We start from the raw sequence: 17,302 nt of genomic DNA, 5'->3' as shown, positions 1-17,302 counted from the left end.
GTGCTGTGTGATCCTGTTTTCTTAGTCTGCATCCTCGTACCCTAAGGACTGCCTCTGAAAATGCGAAGCTCTTGGGCTTAAACAGATCCTGCACTGACTCTGCTCTGCGGACCTGCCCCCGCTCAGGGGTGGCTGGCAGGGCTGGCGTGTCTGCTGCGCTGGCTGGACCTGCGGGAAACACCCCCAGTGGCACCAAGATGGGTGATTCACGTTTTCTTGATGGAGAGTTCGTGCTCCTGTCTCACCTTTTTTGACCAACGAGGAGCTATTTGGATATTTTAAGATAGCGGGGCACAGGCTTCACGTGTTTATTTTGTGACTGAGCATCTGAATTTAGGGGGACCGTGAAAATGCTGTTCTTTTCTCCTTAGAAACTTCTAAACTCTGCTTTCCCCAGGAAGGGAGGGGAGAGATTCTTCTTGCTAAAGACAGCGGTCGGTTGGCAAACTGGGTTCCACACGGCCCTTGGTGCCGTGGACCAGCAGAGGGACAGCCCGAGTGGATCCGCGTCTTTTAGTTCTGGTGCCCTGGGAGCAGGACCTCACCTGGTGTTCCGACTCCCTTCCCTCACCCGGCTGCAGATGAGGAGGCTCGGCAGGGAGCCTGCGTCCAGCAGAAGGAAGGTGTGGATAGGGGTTGCATGCTGGCCTCACGCCCAGCACTGTGTTAACTGCTTCACATGTTCACTCTTGGAATCCTCCCAGCAGCCCTGTGCAGCCATCTGCCATCCCCACTCCATAGATTAGGAAACTGAGGCACTCCTCAGGCAACTTGTCCAAAGTCACGCAGCTCCTAAGTGGCTGAGCCGGGATTCAGACCCGGATGACCTGGGCCGGAGTCCTTGCCTCGACCCATGATGCACGGCGCGGAACAGGGTCTGTCTTGGGCGGCGTCTTCTCCCACTGATGGATTTCATCTTCTCCCTGGGACTTGTTCCTAAGACACAAATGGCCCTAGAACACCTGCTTCCCAAGCGTAGAGGCCCCGCCATCATTGGTGGTACAAATGTGGCTCAACAGCAGAATCGCAGCGTCTCCCCATGACTGTGTGAGCGTCCTCATCGGGAGCTTGGGATGACTTGCATCTGTTTTCCTCGGTGACTTCTCTCCACACCTGCGAGGGTCCAGAAGCTAAAAAGGCACAGCCACACTGAGATGAGTCACCTCTCCAGAGTGGCCCGAGGCCCCTCTTTAGAGACAGACATCCTGAAAACCGAAGCACCACGGCCCCCAAATAAGTGATTTCCCTTCTGCTGTCGGAAAACGACTTTCTTTTCATTCACACACACATTGGTTTTCTCCTTCCTGCTAAAGTTTAGGCACTGGATGAGAAAACAGACTTGGCCAAACTCCTGGCGGGAGTGGTTTGGGACCCAGGACCCTGGCTCACAGCCCGAGTGAGCACTCGAGTGGGAGAGGCGCCCCACATCCGCGGGTGCAGCCCAGAGGGTGTCCGGCTCTGTGCTCGGCGGCTGGTGGTCTGCAGCGCTGGACGGGGGACACCCTGAGCACAGAGCCGTTTGAAGGGAACCCATGGATGGCTGGTTGACCCCATGTGTAGGTCTGCCTCTTGGTCACGGGGTTATGTGAATCACTTGCTACACGAGGATTGTACTTGTGTTTATCAACTCAAGGTCATCAAGCTAAATGCTCAGGATCATTTTTACTAAAGTAGTGCTGTCCTAGATCATAAGCAAAGTCATTTTTTAATTAAAGGCGAGTTAGTCTGGATCTTAAACACCTTAAAAGATTTTTTTCAGTGGAGGGGCTGGAAGGTGCTGCACCTCTTTGTCCAGCCAAGTAAAGACTCTTTGCCAAACTCTCCTCTGTGCTCAGGACGAGGCCCCGCTGAGGACGCGCTGCATCTGTAAAGTCGAAGGGAATTAGGATTTTAGTGAATGTACACCTTAATTCGTACCTCGATGGGCTTGGTGTCATTTTGGGGTTTCCGTGACCTAACCTGGGGGGTTGGCGTTCCGGGTGTGGATTCTACCCTTCCTGCTTGCTGCCAGGATTATAAATTAGGAAAAGTTCAAAACCTAAGTCTCCAGGTTTCTTTCAGAGCAGGCTGTGTAGCTCATTTAGCCTTGTCAGTTACCTTGTGCTCAAATAAGATGCCCTCCACGGATGATCACAGCTCTGCACTTTAAACTGCCTTCACAGGGCGTTACTTACAGGAGGTTGTCTGGTTGATGGTGGTGTCTGTCACTTGATGACATGAGTGTCCTGTCCTATCGTGCGTGGCTCTTATCGGTGATAAATGCAGGCAGTAAGCTCAGGGAAGTGCTTTGACCTGATAGCAGTTCCCTGTGTGATGGGAACTTCAAATTACATTTAAAATAAATGTTTAAGCCCAGCCCGTGGCTCAAAGGGGTCAGTGGGGTCGTGCCTTCATCCTTGCCATGTGGACTGCGGATGCCTTTTTAGGGAGAGATGATGCTTTTAAATGAAGAACGAGGCTCACAGCGTCACCATCTGGTCTGGGGAGGGGAGAGGCTGGAAGCAAGAGCTCCCTGGTAAACCCACGGCTGACAGCCGTCCTGAGAGGTTCAGATCTGCGGAGCATGGGCTGAAACATCCCCACGAAACCATAAACCTAAGGGATTTCAAAACTATCCAGTTAGTGTCCTGGCCAGACCATTACTAAGTCAGGTAGTAATGTTCTAAAAAGAAGTTCATTTTTTCTTAGAAATTTTAAAGTAATAGTGCAGAGCATGGAGAAAATATAGAATTTCTGTTATTAATTTAGAAGCTATAATCAACCTAAAGGACTAATTTAAAAGGCCATACAGTGATTCCCCCAGAGATTTCTGCATCTCTTTGCATCCTGCCTGCCTCTCTGGGGACACCTAGAGAGTCCTGTGACAGTGCAAGGAGGGTGACATAGCAGGAGGCAGGGGAGGAGGGGAGGATGCGTGTCCAGACGTGAGAGCTCAGGGCTCGGGGTCAGGCGGCGGCCACAGGGACACGGAGGGACTCTGCCCGGAACCAAGCAGAACAAGCCATTATTGAAGATGCACCCGAGCCCCGTCCTCAGCCAGCGGGACCGGTGTGTCCCCTCCCGGGGGCATGATCGTCAGACTCGGGCGGCTCCGACTAAACCACTCTTGAGTTATCCCTGTTTTTGTCACAGACACATAGGTCTGGCCTGCTTGTGTTAAGCTCAAGGGCAGCAGTGGAGGTGGACCTTGCCACCTTGCGGTCCCGGCATGTGTGTGGCCTGGCTCCCCCAGCCCCGTTGCTCTGAAGCCAGTGGCAGCTCTGGCCCTGCTCTGGCTCCCCAGCTGCTGCTTGTACAACAGCCTAACCGGAGCCAGACGTCGTTCAACCCGTGTCTCAGGTCAGGACGATGAGGCTCGGACCCCAGCCTCGCGGAGTGCGGCAGGCAGACCCCCGTGGGCGAGCTGAGCTGCAGGCTGAAGGGACCGGGAAAACTGCAGCCACAGCCACGAGCCACGCTGCCTCAGCCACAGGCGCGGTGCAGAGAGATGCCAACCGCGGGTGAACGGTTCCCTCCGATGTGTCCAGAGCCCGTCAGCACAGGTGGGCCTTGGGCCACACACACACGGCTTGCTCCCAACATCTTAATTCCAGAAACCCAAGCGCACTAACGGGGGCGAAGCGAAGATGCGGGACCGGGGGCACCAGCACTGCCACCCCAGGGGTGACACGGGATGGTCCCGTCCCCCTGCTCCCCGACCTGCAGCCCCACCCGCGGGGAAGCTCTTGCAGCCCCGCGGACACGAACCGCCCATATCCCAGCCTCCAGAGCTGTTTTTGTCCCACCGGGTCCCCGCCCACGGCTCCACGCTGACCGGGGCTCCCGTCCTGACACCTCCCTACCTCTTGTCACCACTCAGCTCTGCTGGCCTGTGAGCCCCCGGAAGTCGGGCCCTGGTTGCATCCGCCCGGCGTGCCCAGCATCCAGCACAGTGTTGGACGTGTGGTTTGCTGAGGAGGTTAGCGACGAGGGCTGACAGTCACCCGGACGCGTGCGCCCGGTTCCGAAGGCTCCTCCTCAGCACGGTTTCTCATTCAGGCCTGCCGAGAGCTGCTAGGTTGGTGCCTCTCTGAGGCCCAGAGAGGTTCGGTGGTTTGCCCAAGGTCACACAGCCAGTAACAGCTGCAGCCAGGACTCAGGATCAGGCATCGCCAAGACTCCAGGATGTGAGCGGATGGAAGTCTCCTGGAAGCTAAGAAAGAATCGACGTGAAATGTGTTACCCTTCTCATTGCAGCCTCTGGAGGAACGGGTGCGCCCCGGGCCAGGTTCTAGGAGGAGCTGCCTCGCAGCCTGGGTGACCTGGTGGGCGTGTCCCGGGCAGTTTTGTGGAGGCAGGGTTTCCCCTAATGTCTCCTCACGGCCCTCGGAACACACCTCCGCTGGCGGCTCACGGGAGGTTGGAGCACGGGGGCTGCTGTGCCCCAGGTGTGTCACACCCCCTCCCACCCAGGCACCGGTGCTGGGCAGGACCCCCCCCAGGCCTCCCAGGAGCAGTGCTTCCACTGTGGGGGTCCCAACACCGCCTGACCCTTCCAGAGACCCTGGCCTCACCACCTCTCAGGTAGTCCAGAGGTAGAAACGGGACTACGGTCAGTTCGAGGTCAGGCGTCCCACCTCAGCAGGTGCACCCATTTTTATTTGCAGATGGAAGCACATGGTGAAGGCCTGACCCACCCCACCCCCCTAGGGTCCCTGCGCAGCCCGGGAACCTCCCCTGTGCACAGGCAAAGCGCCATCACCCGGGCTGCCAGCCTCTGGGGCTTCCTCGCTCCAGACAAGGCACAGGTGTTCAGCATTGTTTGCTGTTGGAAATGGGAGTGACCGATTTTTCTTGGATCTTTACTGCAGCTTTCATTTTTAAAAAACAAAGACCCACAAGGGGAATCCGCTCTCAGCAGCAGCGGGAAGAGTGCTGGGCCTGAGTCACAGGTTCAGTCCCAGGGGACCACCAGACACCTGGGAGGCCTTCACCGAGCCTGTAAGTCAGTCCTAATCATCTACCAAATGAGGAGGTCTGAGTGGATGCTCTGTGGGCACCTCCACCTCTAAAATTCTTGCTTCCTTTAGAAATGTCTTTGAACTCGCCAAGCCGTCCAGAATTTGTTCTGGTTTAAAGAATCATTCTTATCTTCACTGCACCAGTACCTCTACCGTTGCACTGATTAACGATGGGACCTCGTGGCAGGCACCGCACCGGGCATCTCACACACATGAACCCTTTTCATCTTCTGTACTGTCCTGTTACTTCCATTTTTAAGCGACAGCCCTCAGGCTTGGGGGCCTTGAGTGCCTGACCCAAGTTCACATAAGCTCTGGTCGCATAAGGGCCCCGCCCAGGGCACTGCACTCTCTGCAGGGACCGAAGAGGGACAGGAATCCAGGCTGGGCCGTCACTTCATCCCTGGCCCCTCCACGGGCAGACACCCAGCTGCTCTGATGTTTTGCTTTTCAGAGGGTGAGTCTCAAACATCTTACATCTTCTTCCCCAGAGGAGCCTGTTCTTGGAAGACGTGTTCTGAGCTCTCTTAGCCTAAGCTCATCGGACCTGTTCTTCTGGGTGAACTAAATGAAACCGCAGGAATTACTGCAGGAACGTTTTGTGGTGGGCCTTCCCCAAATCAAGTAATGTTCCATACGCGCAAGTGGGAAATCAGTGACACACAGACCTGGTTCCTAGTGTCATCTGCCTTATTACAGTCACCCGCTGTGTCTGGGTTTCGTTTTGTTTTTAAGATTCTGAGGAAATGTGGGTGGAATTTCAAACGGGTTTGTTGTTTACAAACCGTGTGAAATTCCTGAGCCCTGGACAGGGAGGGCCGGCAGGGAGACCCCACCCTCACCGCTGGCCCTTTTTTCTTCTAGTTCATCTCTTCCACTGTCTCCTCCAGGTCCCCACACTGATCCCCGTTGCCAGGTGCTCTAGCAGGGCTGGGGGTTCACATCCAGCCGGGCCCCCCTCAAAGCGCCTGAGCCATCCTCCGACCTGGGGAAGAGCCGGCACCGCGTCCCCAGGGAGAGCAAGCCCTCAGCTGCCTCGCGACAACCCTTAGTGCCCAGTAAGCGGCGGCCGCGTGACAGGACAGGAAGCGGGGACCAGCCCCGTGGCCGAGGCCTTGCCCGCGGGAGTTGAGAGACCTGTGGCACGCGGCGCTGGTTGGGCAAGCGGGCTGCGGCCCCCTGATGGCACCAGCTGAAGAGCAAGGGGCGTGTGGGACCCTCAGATCTCCAACGAGTCCTTTGTCCCCTGAACAAGTTTTCAACTCTTGGGCTTAGATGCTCTTATAAACTTCTTCTTGACGTCGTTTTGTTTGACGGCGCAGGTGACGTGTTCACTGGGCAGAGGCTGGGGGTCACCGAATCGTGACTGTTGAATTCTCCCCAAGGGCGCCTGGTCGCTCAGAAGTGATGGGAGCGGGGCGCCCGGCTGAGTCTCCCGGGGGCTGCGTGACGGCCAAGACCCGGGTCTGGCGGCTGCAGGGCCACAGGCATGGAGGGGCCTCCCTGGCCAGGCTGGTCACGCATCCCTGAACGAGGCAGCCCCAGACTCTGCACTGACCCAGCCGAGCTCCGTCGGGTGGGGGGCTCATCCGTCAGGCCTGAGCCCCGTGTCTGGCGTCCGCCCAGGGGGCAGCGTTCCCCATCCACCCTGCAGTTTCCCTCTCGTACGCGCTTCTCTGCATTCCCTCCCGTGTGGGCTTTACCAGTTGGAGCGATGTTTTGAGAACAAGGAGAACCAAAAAGAGGGTTTTTTCTGTAAACATCCTGAGCCTGGTACCGTTTCTGTATTTCAGTCCACAGTGTAAAATCCCTTCCCTCCCGCCTGGGCCCACGTCCTGATAAGGAAGGGGCCTGAGTTAGTGCGCATGACACGCCATTCTGAGGGTCCAGGGAGGCCAGAGGTGGCCCAGCGGCCCCTTCTGACTCTGTGCGTGTCTGTGTGTGTCTGTGTATCTGTTTATGTGTGTCTATGTGTGTGTTTATGTGTGTCTCCATGTACGTGTGTATGTATCTGCATGTGTCTATAGCGTATCTATCTGTGTGTCTCTGTGTGGCGTTTGTGTATCTGTGTGTATCTATGTGTGTATATCTGTGTGTGTCTATAGCATATCTATCTGTGTGTATCTGTGTGGTGTGTGTGTATCTGTGTACATCTGTGTGTATATCTGTGTCTGTGTATCTGTATATCTGTGTCGGGGCTGTGTGTGTCTACTGCGTATGTGCCCGTGTGTGTCTCTGTGTGGCGTGTGTGTACCTGTGTGTGTCTCTGTGGCGTGTGTACATCTGTGCGTGGTCATGGGTGGATCCCATCGGCCCTGGCCCTGGGGACGCAGGTAGGGAGGCCCTGACCGGCGCCCGCTGTCTTGCAGGAGCTGTGCCGGCAGCGCATGGCCGCGCGCCCATCCGAGCGCCCGGAGACCGCGCACACGTCCCGCGTCAGCAGCGTGTCCTCCCAGTTCAGTGACGGGCCGATGCCCAGCCCCTCCGCGCGGGGCAGCACCTCGTCCTGGTCGGAGGAGCCCGTGCAGCCCAACATGGACATCTCCACCGGCCACATGGTCCTGGTAAGGCCTGCGCCCTCCGCGCGGGGTTGGGAGGGAGTGCCCGCGAGAGGCTTGAGGGCCCAGCTCCCTGGCATGCGGCCCGAGGCGGCAGGATGAGGGCACCCCATGTCCAGCCCCTCTGCCCAGGGCCCCCCGAGGGAGCGTCGTCCCGGCTCTGCACAGAGCCCTCGGCCCCCACCCTGGAAACGCGAATGGGTGAGCGCCGACTGTGTGCGCTGCTTCTCCAGCCAGACTCCAGACGCGGTCCTCTCCTCCCTCCAGCCCCCACCTCACTGAGCAGCCTTTGGGTGAACGCATGTCGCCCACAGGCTGCTTCTCGTTACAAGTGACGTGGGAGGGGTCAGCTGCTGCGTATGCCCTTCAGAGGCCCTGTCCGGTGCAGAAGCCTCCCCGGCAGGGAGCCCTCTGCCCAGGATGAACCCGCCCCCTGCCCGTCCTGGAGCACGTGGTGCTTGATGCGTGATTACTGTCCAGGTTTTATTAAGAGGGTTTGTTCACAACTCAGCACTTCTTGCTGTGTGGACGAGTGCTGATGGCTGCATGGACACCGCCCTCCCAGGTCTCCAGGCCACAGGCCTCTGTCTCCCTGTTCAGTGACCGTCACACTGGCCGTAGTCTCTCCTACTGGGGATGGGGCTTCGGGTGACGTAGGGCAGAGCCTGAGTCACTAACCCCGGAGCACCGGGGCTCTCGTGGATCAGGGGAGAGTTTCCACTGCACAGCTAACTTCCCAGGAAGGGGAAGGGACTGGGAAGGTCAGTGTCTCGGTCCCTTCTGGCAGCTTGAACGGACACTTAATTAACTCTCTGTCTGGAGGCTGGAAAGCTGAGATGGAGGCCCAGCGGATCTGGGGTCTGGTGGGAGCCCGAGTCCTGGCTCACAGACGGCAGCTTCTCGCCATGTCCTCACGTGTGGGAGGGGCAGGGAGCTCTGGGGGTCTCATTCAGGCACTGACCCCGTCGTGAGGGCCCTACCTCATGACACCATCACCCTGGGGGTTAGGATTCCACACGAGAATGTGGGAGGACACAGACAGTCACCCCAGAGCAGCTGGGGAACCACGTTTGCACTGAAGAGCCTCAGTGTGGAGCCTGGAGGTGGGTCTGGGGATGCCCCCAGGACGTTGGGGGGCGGAGGCGCCCACTCCCGGGATGTCCGATCCGGGGGCAGGAGGCACAGGTGCCAGACGTGGGGACTGAGGGGCACAGCAGAGGTAACAGACGAGGGAAGCCGAAGTCGAGAGGTTCAGCTCGGCTGATCAGCGCGGCTGAGCTACGCCTCCCCTCTGCTTCCTCCCCACGTGGACGCAGACGGAGGGCCCAGGGTGGGAGCGCGCGGTGCTCCCAAGGCTCCACTGTGGTCGCGTGCGGCTGGGGCCTGAGTCCCAGGGTTCGTAGTTTCTGAAGGAGACGGCTCATCGCTCAAGTTGCAGACGTGTGCTGCCGTCCTACTGTGCGCCCACCGCCAGGAACTCGGAAGGAACCTCTTCTCTGGACAAATAACAGTTATATTAGTTTAAAGCTGACTTTTTAGAGAACGTTTCAAAGTGCCTCCCTTTTAGAAAAGGAAACTCCACCAATCTCATTCAGATTTCTAATGAGATTCGGTTTGGGGGCCTATACATCAGCCAGGTGCGTTTATCTGACAAGTTGGTGGGAGGGAGATGCATTTCGAGAGCCTTTATCATATTCTGGTATCTTCACATTTCAACACAACTGAGCTACAGCTTGACGGTATCTCACCTCCAAATGGGACGTGAACACCTTGTAGTTTTCGTAGTAAACTGTGTTTTGTGGCACCCGTGTGTGATGGCAGATGTGACAGGGAGCCTGGTGGTGGCCTCTCAGCTGAAGTCCCTGCACTACAGAGCTGACCCACTGTCCGCAGGCCACCCCGCGGCCAAGCGTAACGCGAGGCGTCCCCCGGGGGGTTGGCGGTGACACAGTTTCCAAACCCACGTCCACCGCCGACCAACCCAGAAACCTGCGGGTGCTTGGCCGCCCCCTGGACTCAAGGCTTCTTCTTGTTAACCGACCGATGCGTCATTAGAATTGGGGTCACCGACTATTCCTCCCGACTCTGAGTGGGGAGCAGGTGCCGGGCACTGGGGAGAGGGTCCAGCTCAGCCACGGGGACCCCACTGTGCACACCCCAGCGTCTGGCCCTCACGCCCCAGTCCTGTTTTCTGCCCTCTCACCCACTTACAGAGGGGTTTTCTCAGCCCCACCGTGGTCTTCGGCCCCCCGTACGGGACCCCGAGGTGTGGAGACGTGGCAGAAGGGAGCCCCACTTGGCATTTTTACACCTTCTCATCCATGAAAGCAAGTAAAATGGCTTGTCTCTTAGGCTCCGAAACTGCTGCCCTTTCTCACGGGAAAGGCCATGGGACACATTCAACCAGACCAGAGCCACATTCGCAGGGCCTGTCTTGTTACTGGCACGTGGATGCTGGCTTCCCATCTGCAAGGGCTGCAGGGAAGCCACCTGTGCCGGACCTCAGGACACACGGGAGCCCCGACCTCCTGACTCATTAAGGCCACAGGGAGACCGGCGTGTGGTGCTCAGCCCTCCCGGCCCTCCGTCAGGACCGTTCCCGGTCATCAGACAGCCGCCACAACCATCTCCCTGAAGCATGCGCTGAGGTGTCAGAGGCCCCGAGGTAAGTTATGCGAAGTCCAGGCAAGTCCCAGGAACCCGCCGTCCCTGATGCTTAGCTGCTCCCACGAACGTCACACAGATGTGACATTTCAAGTTGAAGATGTGGTGGAACCAACCGCCAAGCTACTCACGTTTGGACAACTGGGTGGACGCGAGGACTCGCTCAGGAGGCCAGTGCGCAGGCCTGGAACGTTCTCCTTGGCAGAGGACGGGGTTGCCTTGGAAGGAGCGAGCGGTACAGGAAGCTGCGAAGCCAAATGCTGACCTGTCGCTGGAGGACTGTCAGAGCGCTGGCCTGGGGAGGCGCCCTCAGCCCAGAGCGCCTTCCCCCTCTCGTTGTCACTCCACCCACCACAGTGTGATGTTGGTTTACGTGCTGTGGCTTCACGCTGGGAGCCGTGGTACAGAACTCTCGGAATAGACGCTTCTCCTAGGGGTGAGCAGAATTCGCCCTCTTCCGTGGAAGCAGGAAGGTCTCCGGCTGGCGGAGGTCGTAGGCCACCGTGCAGGTGACAAAGCCACTGCCGCCAGCCCAGCTGCTCCGGGTGGTCTTCACGGCGGAGGAGGCCGAGCGTAGCTGAACTGCAGGGAGGGACCTAATTACCGCTGAGCCAGGTGGACGAGACACAGAGGAAGGGGCCAGGGAAGCAGGTGTTGACTGAGGCCTAGAGGCCCTGAGGTTCAGGAACACGAGTGTCGGCCGGTGCTGGGAAGTGGGGAGGGGGAGGCCCTGGCAGCTGCCCAGTGGACACATGGGAAGGGGCAGGGCTGGCCATCAAGAGCCCCTCCTCCCAGGAGCCACGTCCTCCTGGCAAGACCAGCACGGCCTCCGAGCTGCCAGGGCCCAAGGGGTCGATCTGGAGATGGGAGCATCCTGCTGACGGCACGGACGCTGCGGCCCCAGAAACTGGGGCGAAGCTAGGAAGCTCAGCTGTTTCCTGGTCCCATGTCCCTGACAAATCCTTCGACCTCCGTTTTCTCATCCCCAAGACGGGCTTAGTAATAGCACCTCCTGCGAGGTCCCTGTGAGGGTTAAACGAGACAGAGTGTGAGATGCTGCACCTGTGGAACCTACATTTGTAATGATTAAGACTGAAAGGACCGTGGCAAACATGGGACCAGCTCTCCTTTGATGAAACTAAGGGGAAAAGGGCCTCCACAGGGAAAACGTCACATGCCCTGGAAACTGCAGCCCCGGGCACACGGTGAGGGTGCTTTAGGGGGATTTGCAAGCCCAGGAAGGGGGTGCCCGGGAGGCTGTGCCTGACAGGCTCCCCGAGCCGTGCGGCGCCCAGGCCTGGGGTGAGGTAGGAGCCCCCGGACGTTTGCAGAAGGAATGACGTCACCGGGAGAGGAGGGAGGCGGGAAGGGAAACACCCTCCGCTGTGAACCTGGTCGGCTTCTGAAGAGACGTTGTCCAAGGCAACGTGGCCAGGTCTGACCAGGCTCAGAGCAGAGCTCTGGAAACAGGTGGCCTCGTTCCAGTGACTCAATGAACTATTATCAACATCGTTGTGTTTTACGTAAGCTGGGCTGTGGGACTCAGCTTCTTAAGAACTGCCGTCCATCTTTTGAAAGGTAAAGGACCACGTTTGAACTTATCCTTCGAAAAGACCTGTTCCTAGAGCACATTTGTTTTCAGAGGCTGGCGTGGCAGCGTGGCAGCTTTGTGGGTGGCGACAAGAGCAGGTGTCCGGCCTGGTTCCTGGTTCCACGGAGGCCAGCTGCTGGTCACAGAGGCAGTGCACAGCACGCAGCTGTGTAGACGGAGGGGCCACGCCTTCATCCAAGTTAGAGGTGAGGGTACGGACCGGATCTTTGCATCCCCTTTATTCTTGCAAAATACGATACAACAGGAATGAGCGTCACTGAGCGTTTATGTAACAGCACTGTCCTAAGAAACCGTGAAGTAGGAACTGGTTTCAGCCCATTTCACAGATGAAGACAAGAAAACCAAGAGCTGGGATGTAAACACCTGAAAAATGGGAAGTTACCACGTCGCAAGATGTGACCAAGCCTCCCCGTCATCACAGAAGGAAGGAAACTTACAGAAGCAGAAGTGTTTGGTGACAGACAGCTGCTCCGGACCTGCGAGGGGTGAAGGATGCTGTGTCCACGAAGGAGACAGGCTACCTCTGACCTCACAGCCCAACCCGCAGGGCTCGTGGCTTCTCCACGGTGTCTGCCTCCTGCGCTCCTTGATCATTGGACATTTGCACTGAGTGATAGCTCTCATTTTATCTGGCACCAGCCTCCTTAGCTGGGACTTTTATACCTATGCGTATAGTAAGTTAAATGCTTAACCAGGAAGCGACGTCTCTTCCCAGAGGCCAAGGGTCTGTTTTGGAGGGGGTGGGGGCCGACCCCGTTTTCTTCGTCTTTAAATTCAGCACCTATATTCCTAAAAGAGTGTCACCCAGAGTCCTTGCCACGCGCCCTGGTCCTGCTCTCTGTGACCCGAACGTGTGTCTGAGGCTCAGCTGGCCGCTGTCCTCATGGTGAGGGTGACAGGGCCACCGAGAAGTTGACACGGTGGCCGGGCTTCCTCCGGCCGTGTGCCTGCTCGAGGGTGTCAGGTCCAGCTGAGCCGGGGTCTGCCTGCCGCCGTAGGACCCACGTCCAGGCACCCGGAGCTCTGATGCCGTAGCTCCTGCCCGTGGTGCTGCTTTCCGTGGTCTGCGCTTGGAGGAGCACGAACTCGCATGGAAGCTGTTTCCGGCCATGTGAACCCTGCCTGAGGCTGAGACAGAAGCCCTCCTGGGAGTAAAATGGCTCAAATGCATCAAACGCTGTGCCCTTGGCCGCCAGCCCTCCCAGAACTTTGGGGATGGCCACGGGAAGCCTTACAGGCCAGCCACGCAGGGCATGTGGTCAGAGGTCCAGGGCTGCATTGACTGTCCAGAGCAGGGAGACGGGGCAGGAGGTGATGGAGTCAAGGCCAGAGGAAGGTGCGCCTGCTCAGGTGGGCTGCTGCTGGGGTCATGCGGTGAACCCGAGTCCCATTCCCGTAGAATTGATCTGACCCCCGATGGTGGCCTCGGCAGGCCTCGGGCAGGCCCTAACCCAGAGTTCCCACGTCGGAGCAGCTTGGGGCTTTTCTAGAGCCCCCTGTGTCTGTGCATTTTCTCACCCCGGGCACTACCTCTGCGACCCAGAAACACCTGCCCTCGAGGTGAGCTTGGGGGCCAGAACTGGTCGGCACCCACTTCAGACTGCTCACGGCCCCTCAGGCTCCAGGAGGACCCAGCTACTCAGACAGGACAGTTGTGTGTGTGTGTGTGTGTGTGTGTGTGTGTGGTGCCCAGTGTGTGTCTGGCATACACAGTAGGCGTTTAATCAGTCCTTGGGACCCTTCCTCTGCCTCCTCGGAGTTCTTGGGTGGCCGCCCATCTTCATCCTCACAGGAGGGTAGTCATCCAGCAATTCCCAAATTGAGAGCAACATCTAGCTCTAAATCTTGCATCTTCTTAAACCAAGTTTACAGTGACCTACATTTACCATTCTCTTAGCATTTTCCTGTCGTTTGAGTCCCAGCCACCCAGGTTCGAGGACTGTGTTTTGTGTTTGTGTTCATGGAAACATTTTATTTTATTTTATTTTATTTTTTTTTTTTTTTGCGGTACGCAGGCCTCTCACTGTTGTGGCCTCTCCCGTTGCGGAGCACAGGCTCCGGATGCGCAGGCTCAGCGGCCATGGCTCACGGGCCCAGCCGCTCCGCGGCATGTGGGATCCTCCCGGACCGGGGCACGAACCCGTGTCCCCTGCATCGGCAGGCGGACTCTCAACCACTGCGCCACCAGGGAAGCCCATGGAAACATTGTAATAACGACTTGCACAGCTGGTGGGAAGGTGGGCCGTGCAGAGCTTGTCCTCCATCCGTGTGACGACTTCTGGGATCCCAGCCCTCCCCCACAGGCAACACTGCCCCTCACGTGACGCTGTGTCTGGGAGACAGCTCCACCTGAGTGTATGTGACTCTGCTCGTCTTAACGGGCTATGTTATTCTGCTGTTCGGTGTGCAGTAACTTATTTACCGTCTGCCAGTAAAGGTCATGAAGGCAATTTTCAGACTTGGCCACTGCAGCATCACAGCATGTGTAAAAATAACTGTAGGTTGAATTTCTGGAAGAACCTAGGTCTTGTTGTTTATTTGGAGAGGCATTGCCACGTTTCCCGCCAGAACGTGTGACTAATTGATGACCCCACCAACTATGCAGAAAATGGTACTGTATCCCCAGACCCTCCTGAGGCTCGGGTACTGGCCAGCTTTGATCTTCCACTGGTGAGTGGAAATGCTGTTTTCAAAGTAGTTTAGTTTACATTTCTCAAGCCACGTGTGACTTTTCGTAATTTGGGGAGCCATTTATTGTTCCTTCCAAGGATGGTTTTTGAAGTGTCCCGCGGGGATGCGCACCCCAGGGGTAGGAGTTCTCCGTGTTACATGGCACCAACCACAGGTGCCAACGCGAGTTTACTAACGTGGTGTCGGAGTGAAACTAGTTCACTCTTGTCTGTCTTCCGTGCCCATTTATTAGTCCACACGTGAGAGTCCGCCGTGGACTCAGAGAGCTGGCCTGCAGCCCCTCCTGAGAGCCCTGGCCGCTGGGGTGCAGCCTGTGTTGAGGGGCTGCGATCGTGTCTGCTGCCCACGCTCGGCCGGCCCCTCGGCACCAGGGCTCCTCTGGCATCTGCCACGTCAGTGACTCTTGACAGTTTGTTGTTGATACAAGGCCACGAGTACCATTTCCACTGCCCAGTCTTGGGGGTGCAGAACTACTTATTATATTTTTGGTGAGGGATGTAACTTGCCATGTTATTATTATTTTTTTTTTAAAGAAGATGTTGGGGTTGGAGTTTATTAATTTATTTATTTTTGCTGTGTTGGGTCTTCGTTTCTGTGCGAGGGCTTTCTCCAGCTGTGGCAAGCGGGGGCCACTCTTCATCGCCATGCACGGGCCTCTCACTATCACGGCCTCTCCTGTTGTGGAGCACAGGCTCCAGATGCGCAGGCTCAGCAGTTGTGGCTCACGGGCCTAGTTGCTCCGCGGCACGTGGGATCCTCCCAGACCAGGGCTCGAACCCGTGTCCCCTGCATCAGCAGGCAGACTCTCAACCACTGCGCCACCAGGGAAGCCCCTGCCATGTTATTTTTAAAAATCGGATTTATCGTTTAAAGTGCTAGAATGATGCTAGAATGGTTTCCTTGCATGTTAGACCTTCTGCTGGTGAGAAGGTAGGGTAAGATAGAGTAGAATCAAGCATCCGGTTGGTATTTGTTGAATTAGATGGAATAAATCAAACACTAGATTTGGTGGTAAGTCTGTGAGTTAATGTTTCTGAGGGGAAAAAATTGAAACTGGTGTCCAAATAGCACTTGGAAAGTGTCCGTTCATACATATGAACAAGAAGTGTTTCCTGAGTGCCCGGTGGCCTACTGGGACCCCCCTCAAATAACCCTGATGGGATGCCCAGAAAAGAGGCTGCGTGCTTCCAGTCCATCGGTTTCCTCTTGGGAACTGAGTGACAGCACTTATCAGTCCAGACCCAGGGCAGGACGATCTCATTGTCCATGCACAGACTCGTGTGTAAAATTAATAGGATATAACATGCAGCTTTTGAAATTGCACTAAACCGTGGGGTTTTGCCAGTCATTCATCAGTGGAACACTTTTGCTCACCTTTCTATGCTTGGCGTCTGGCACAGCGCTTGGACGTCGGGGGTTTTCAGTAGAAGTTTCCTGAGTGCCTGAGTGAAGTCGATGGTCGGTGTGTTACCCCTGAGAAGTTTTCAATCTGCTTGACATGAGGAGGGGGGCGTGGCTAGAAGACACTAGACTCAGCCAAATGCCAATCACGTTCCTTTGCTGGGCGACATCTCCGTCCTGGGGGGCCTGGTCGGGGAGGAGCGCTGTCCTGGGGCGGGCAGGAGGCGGCAGGAGAGGTCACGGCTCCCCCAGGCGCCCTGATTCCGCCCACAGGGTGAGAGTCCGTGGGAGAAGCAGGACGTGCACGCAGCCTTGAGTGGCTGGGACCCTGGGCCAGACGTCGGGTGGCTGGAGCGCCAGCGTGAAGGGCTGTGTTCCATCCGTGTGTGGCCACCGCGGCTTCTTGAACGAGAAAAGTGACACCTGGTTATTCGTTTGTTCACTTACTTGAGTGCACCTGCCAGAGGGTGAGGGCATTGGTGACAGACAAGCAGGAACTGAGTGGGTCGTGACCACTGTCCTCTGATGTTTTCTCTTCCGGAGTCAGAGGGGAGGGACCCAGAGACGCTCTGATGAAAGGTGGTCCCAGATCCAGAGGCTGCTCCCCAGGGTGACACCTGGGGTGGCTCAAAACTGTCCCCTCGGGCTTCCCCACCCATAAAGCACGACGGCTTACAAAGCCCACGTAATCGTACGTTGTTGGGGAAAGAGAATCGCTCAGGATCTGCAGTGCTGTCCAGACGTCCTCAGAACTAGAGATGCTGGAGGTGAGGTGCCAGTGTCACGGTGTGCCTGTGGCCGCGTTTCCTAACCACTGCTGGGGTGGCAGCGTTGCCCTTATCCCCTCTTTCCCCTCTGCTGGCTCAGCAGTTATAATTTAATAACTGTCCTGATCATTTTGACGAGCATAGCTCTGCCCTCCTCCCAACTAAACTCAGAATCTCTGACTCTGAACCCGGCATCTCCCCCTGACACACGTATTGTCATTGCCCGGTATTTTAGTTTCACCTTAACATTTATACCCTTAAATTAACCATTTTTATTACTGATTTTCACAGTCAGCACTTGTTCAGATTGACTGTTATTTTTTTTCATCACCATCACGCCTTCTCAGTTCTTTGTTTTGATTAAAATCTCCTCTTTTCCAAAACGATATCCTTCTTTCAGTCTTTTAATAGGAAAGTCTCCCTGTCTTTGTCTGAAAATGTCTTTAATTAATCCTCACACTTGCATGATAGATTAGACAAGGATCAGATTCTAGTTAATTTTCTCTCATTACTTTAAAAATACTATTTTCTTGCCTTTGACGCTGTAGCTGTTGAAAAGCCTGTTTGTTGCTGGTCCAGGGGCTGTTCCTTTATGGGTCATTTTACTTT

The 17,302-nt window shown here is 56.5% G+C and overlaps 1 protein-coding gene across 1 annotated transcript in view; it reads left to right on the top strand.

Moving 5' to 3' along the window:
- Positions 1–17,302, top strand: part of PTPRN2 (protein tyrosine phosphatase receptor type N2) — a gene marked incomplete at its 5' end in the record, with an annotated part of 710,841 nt that overhangs the window by 614,303 nt on the left and 79,236 nt on the right. The window contains one exon of the mRNA XM_082632697.1: positions 7,370–7,564. Coding sequence (XP_082488823.1) covers positions 7,370–7,564 — 195 coding nt within the window. The remainder of the gene's footprint in view (positions 1–7,369; positions 7,565–17,302) is intronic.

Source organism: Mesoplodon mirus, assembly GCF_964341445.2.
Source record: "Mesoplodon mirus genome assembly, chromosome: 9".
NCBI lineage: Eukaryota > Metazoa > Chordata > Mammalia > Artiodactyla > Ziphiidae > Mesoplodon > Mesoplodon mirus.
This window is presented reverse-complemented; position numbering and strand designations above follow the sequence as displayed.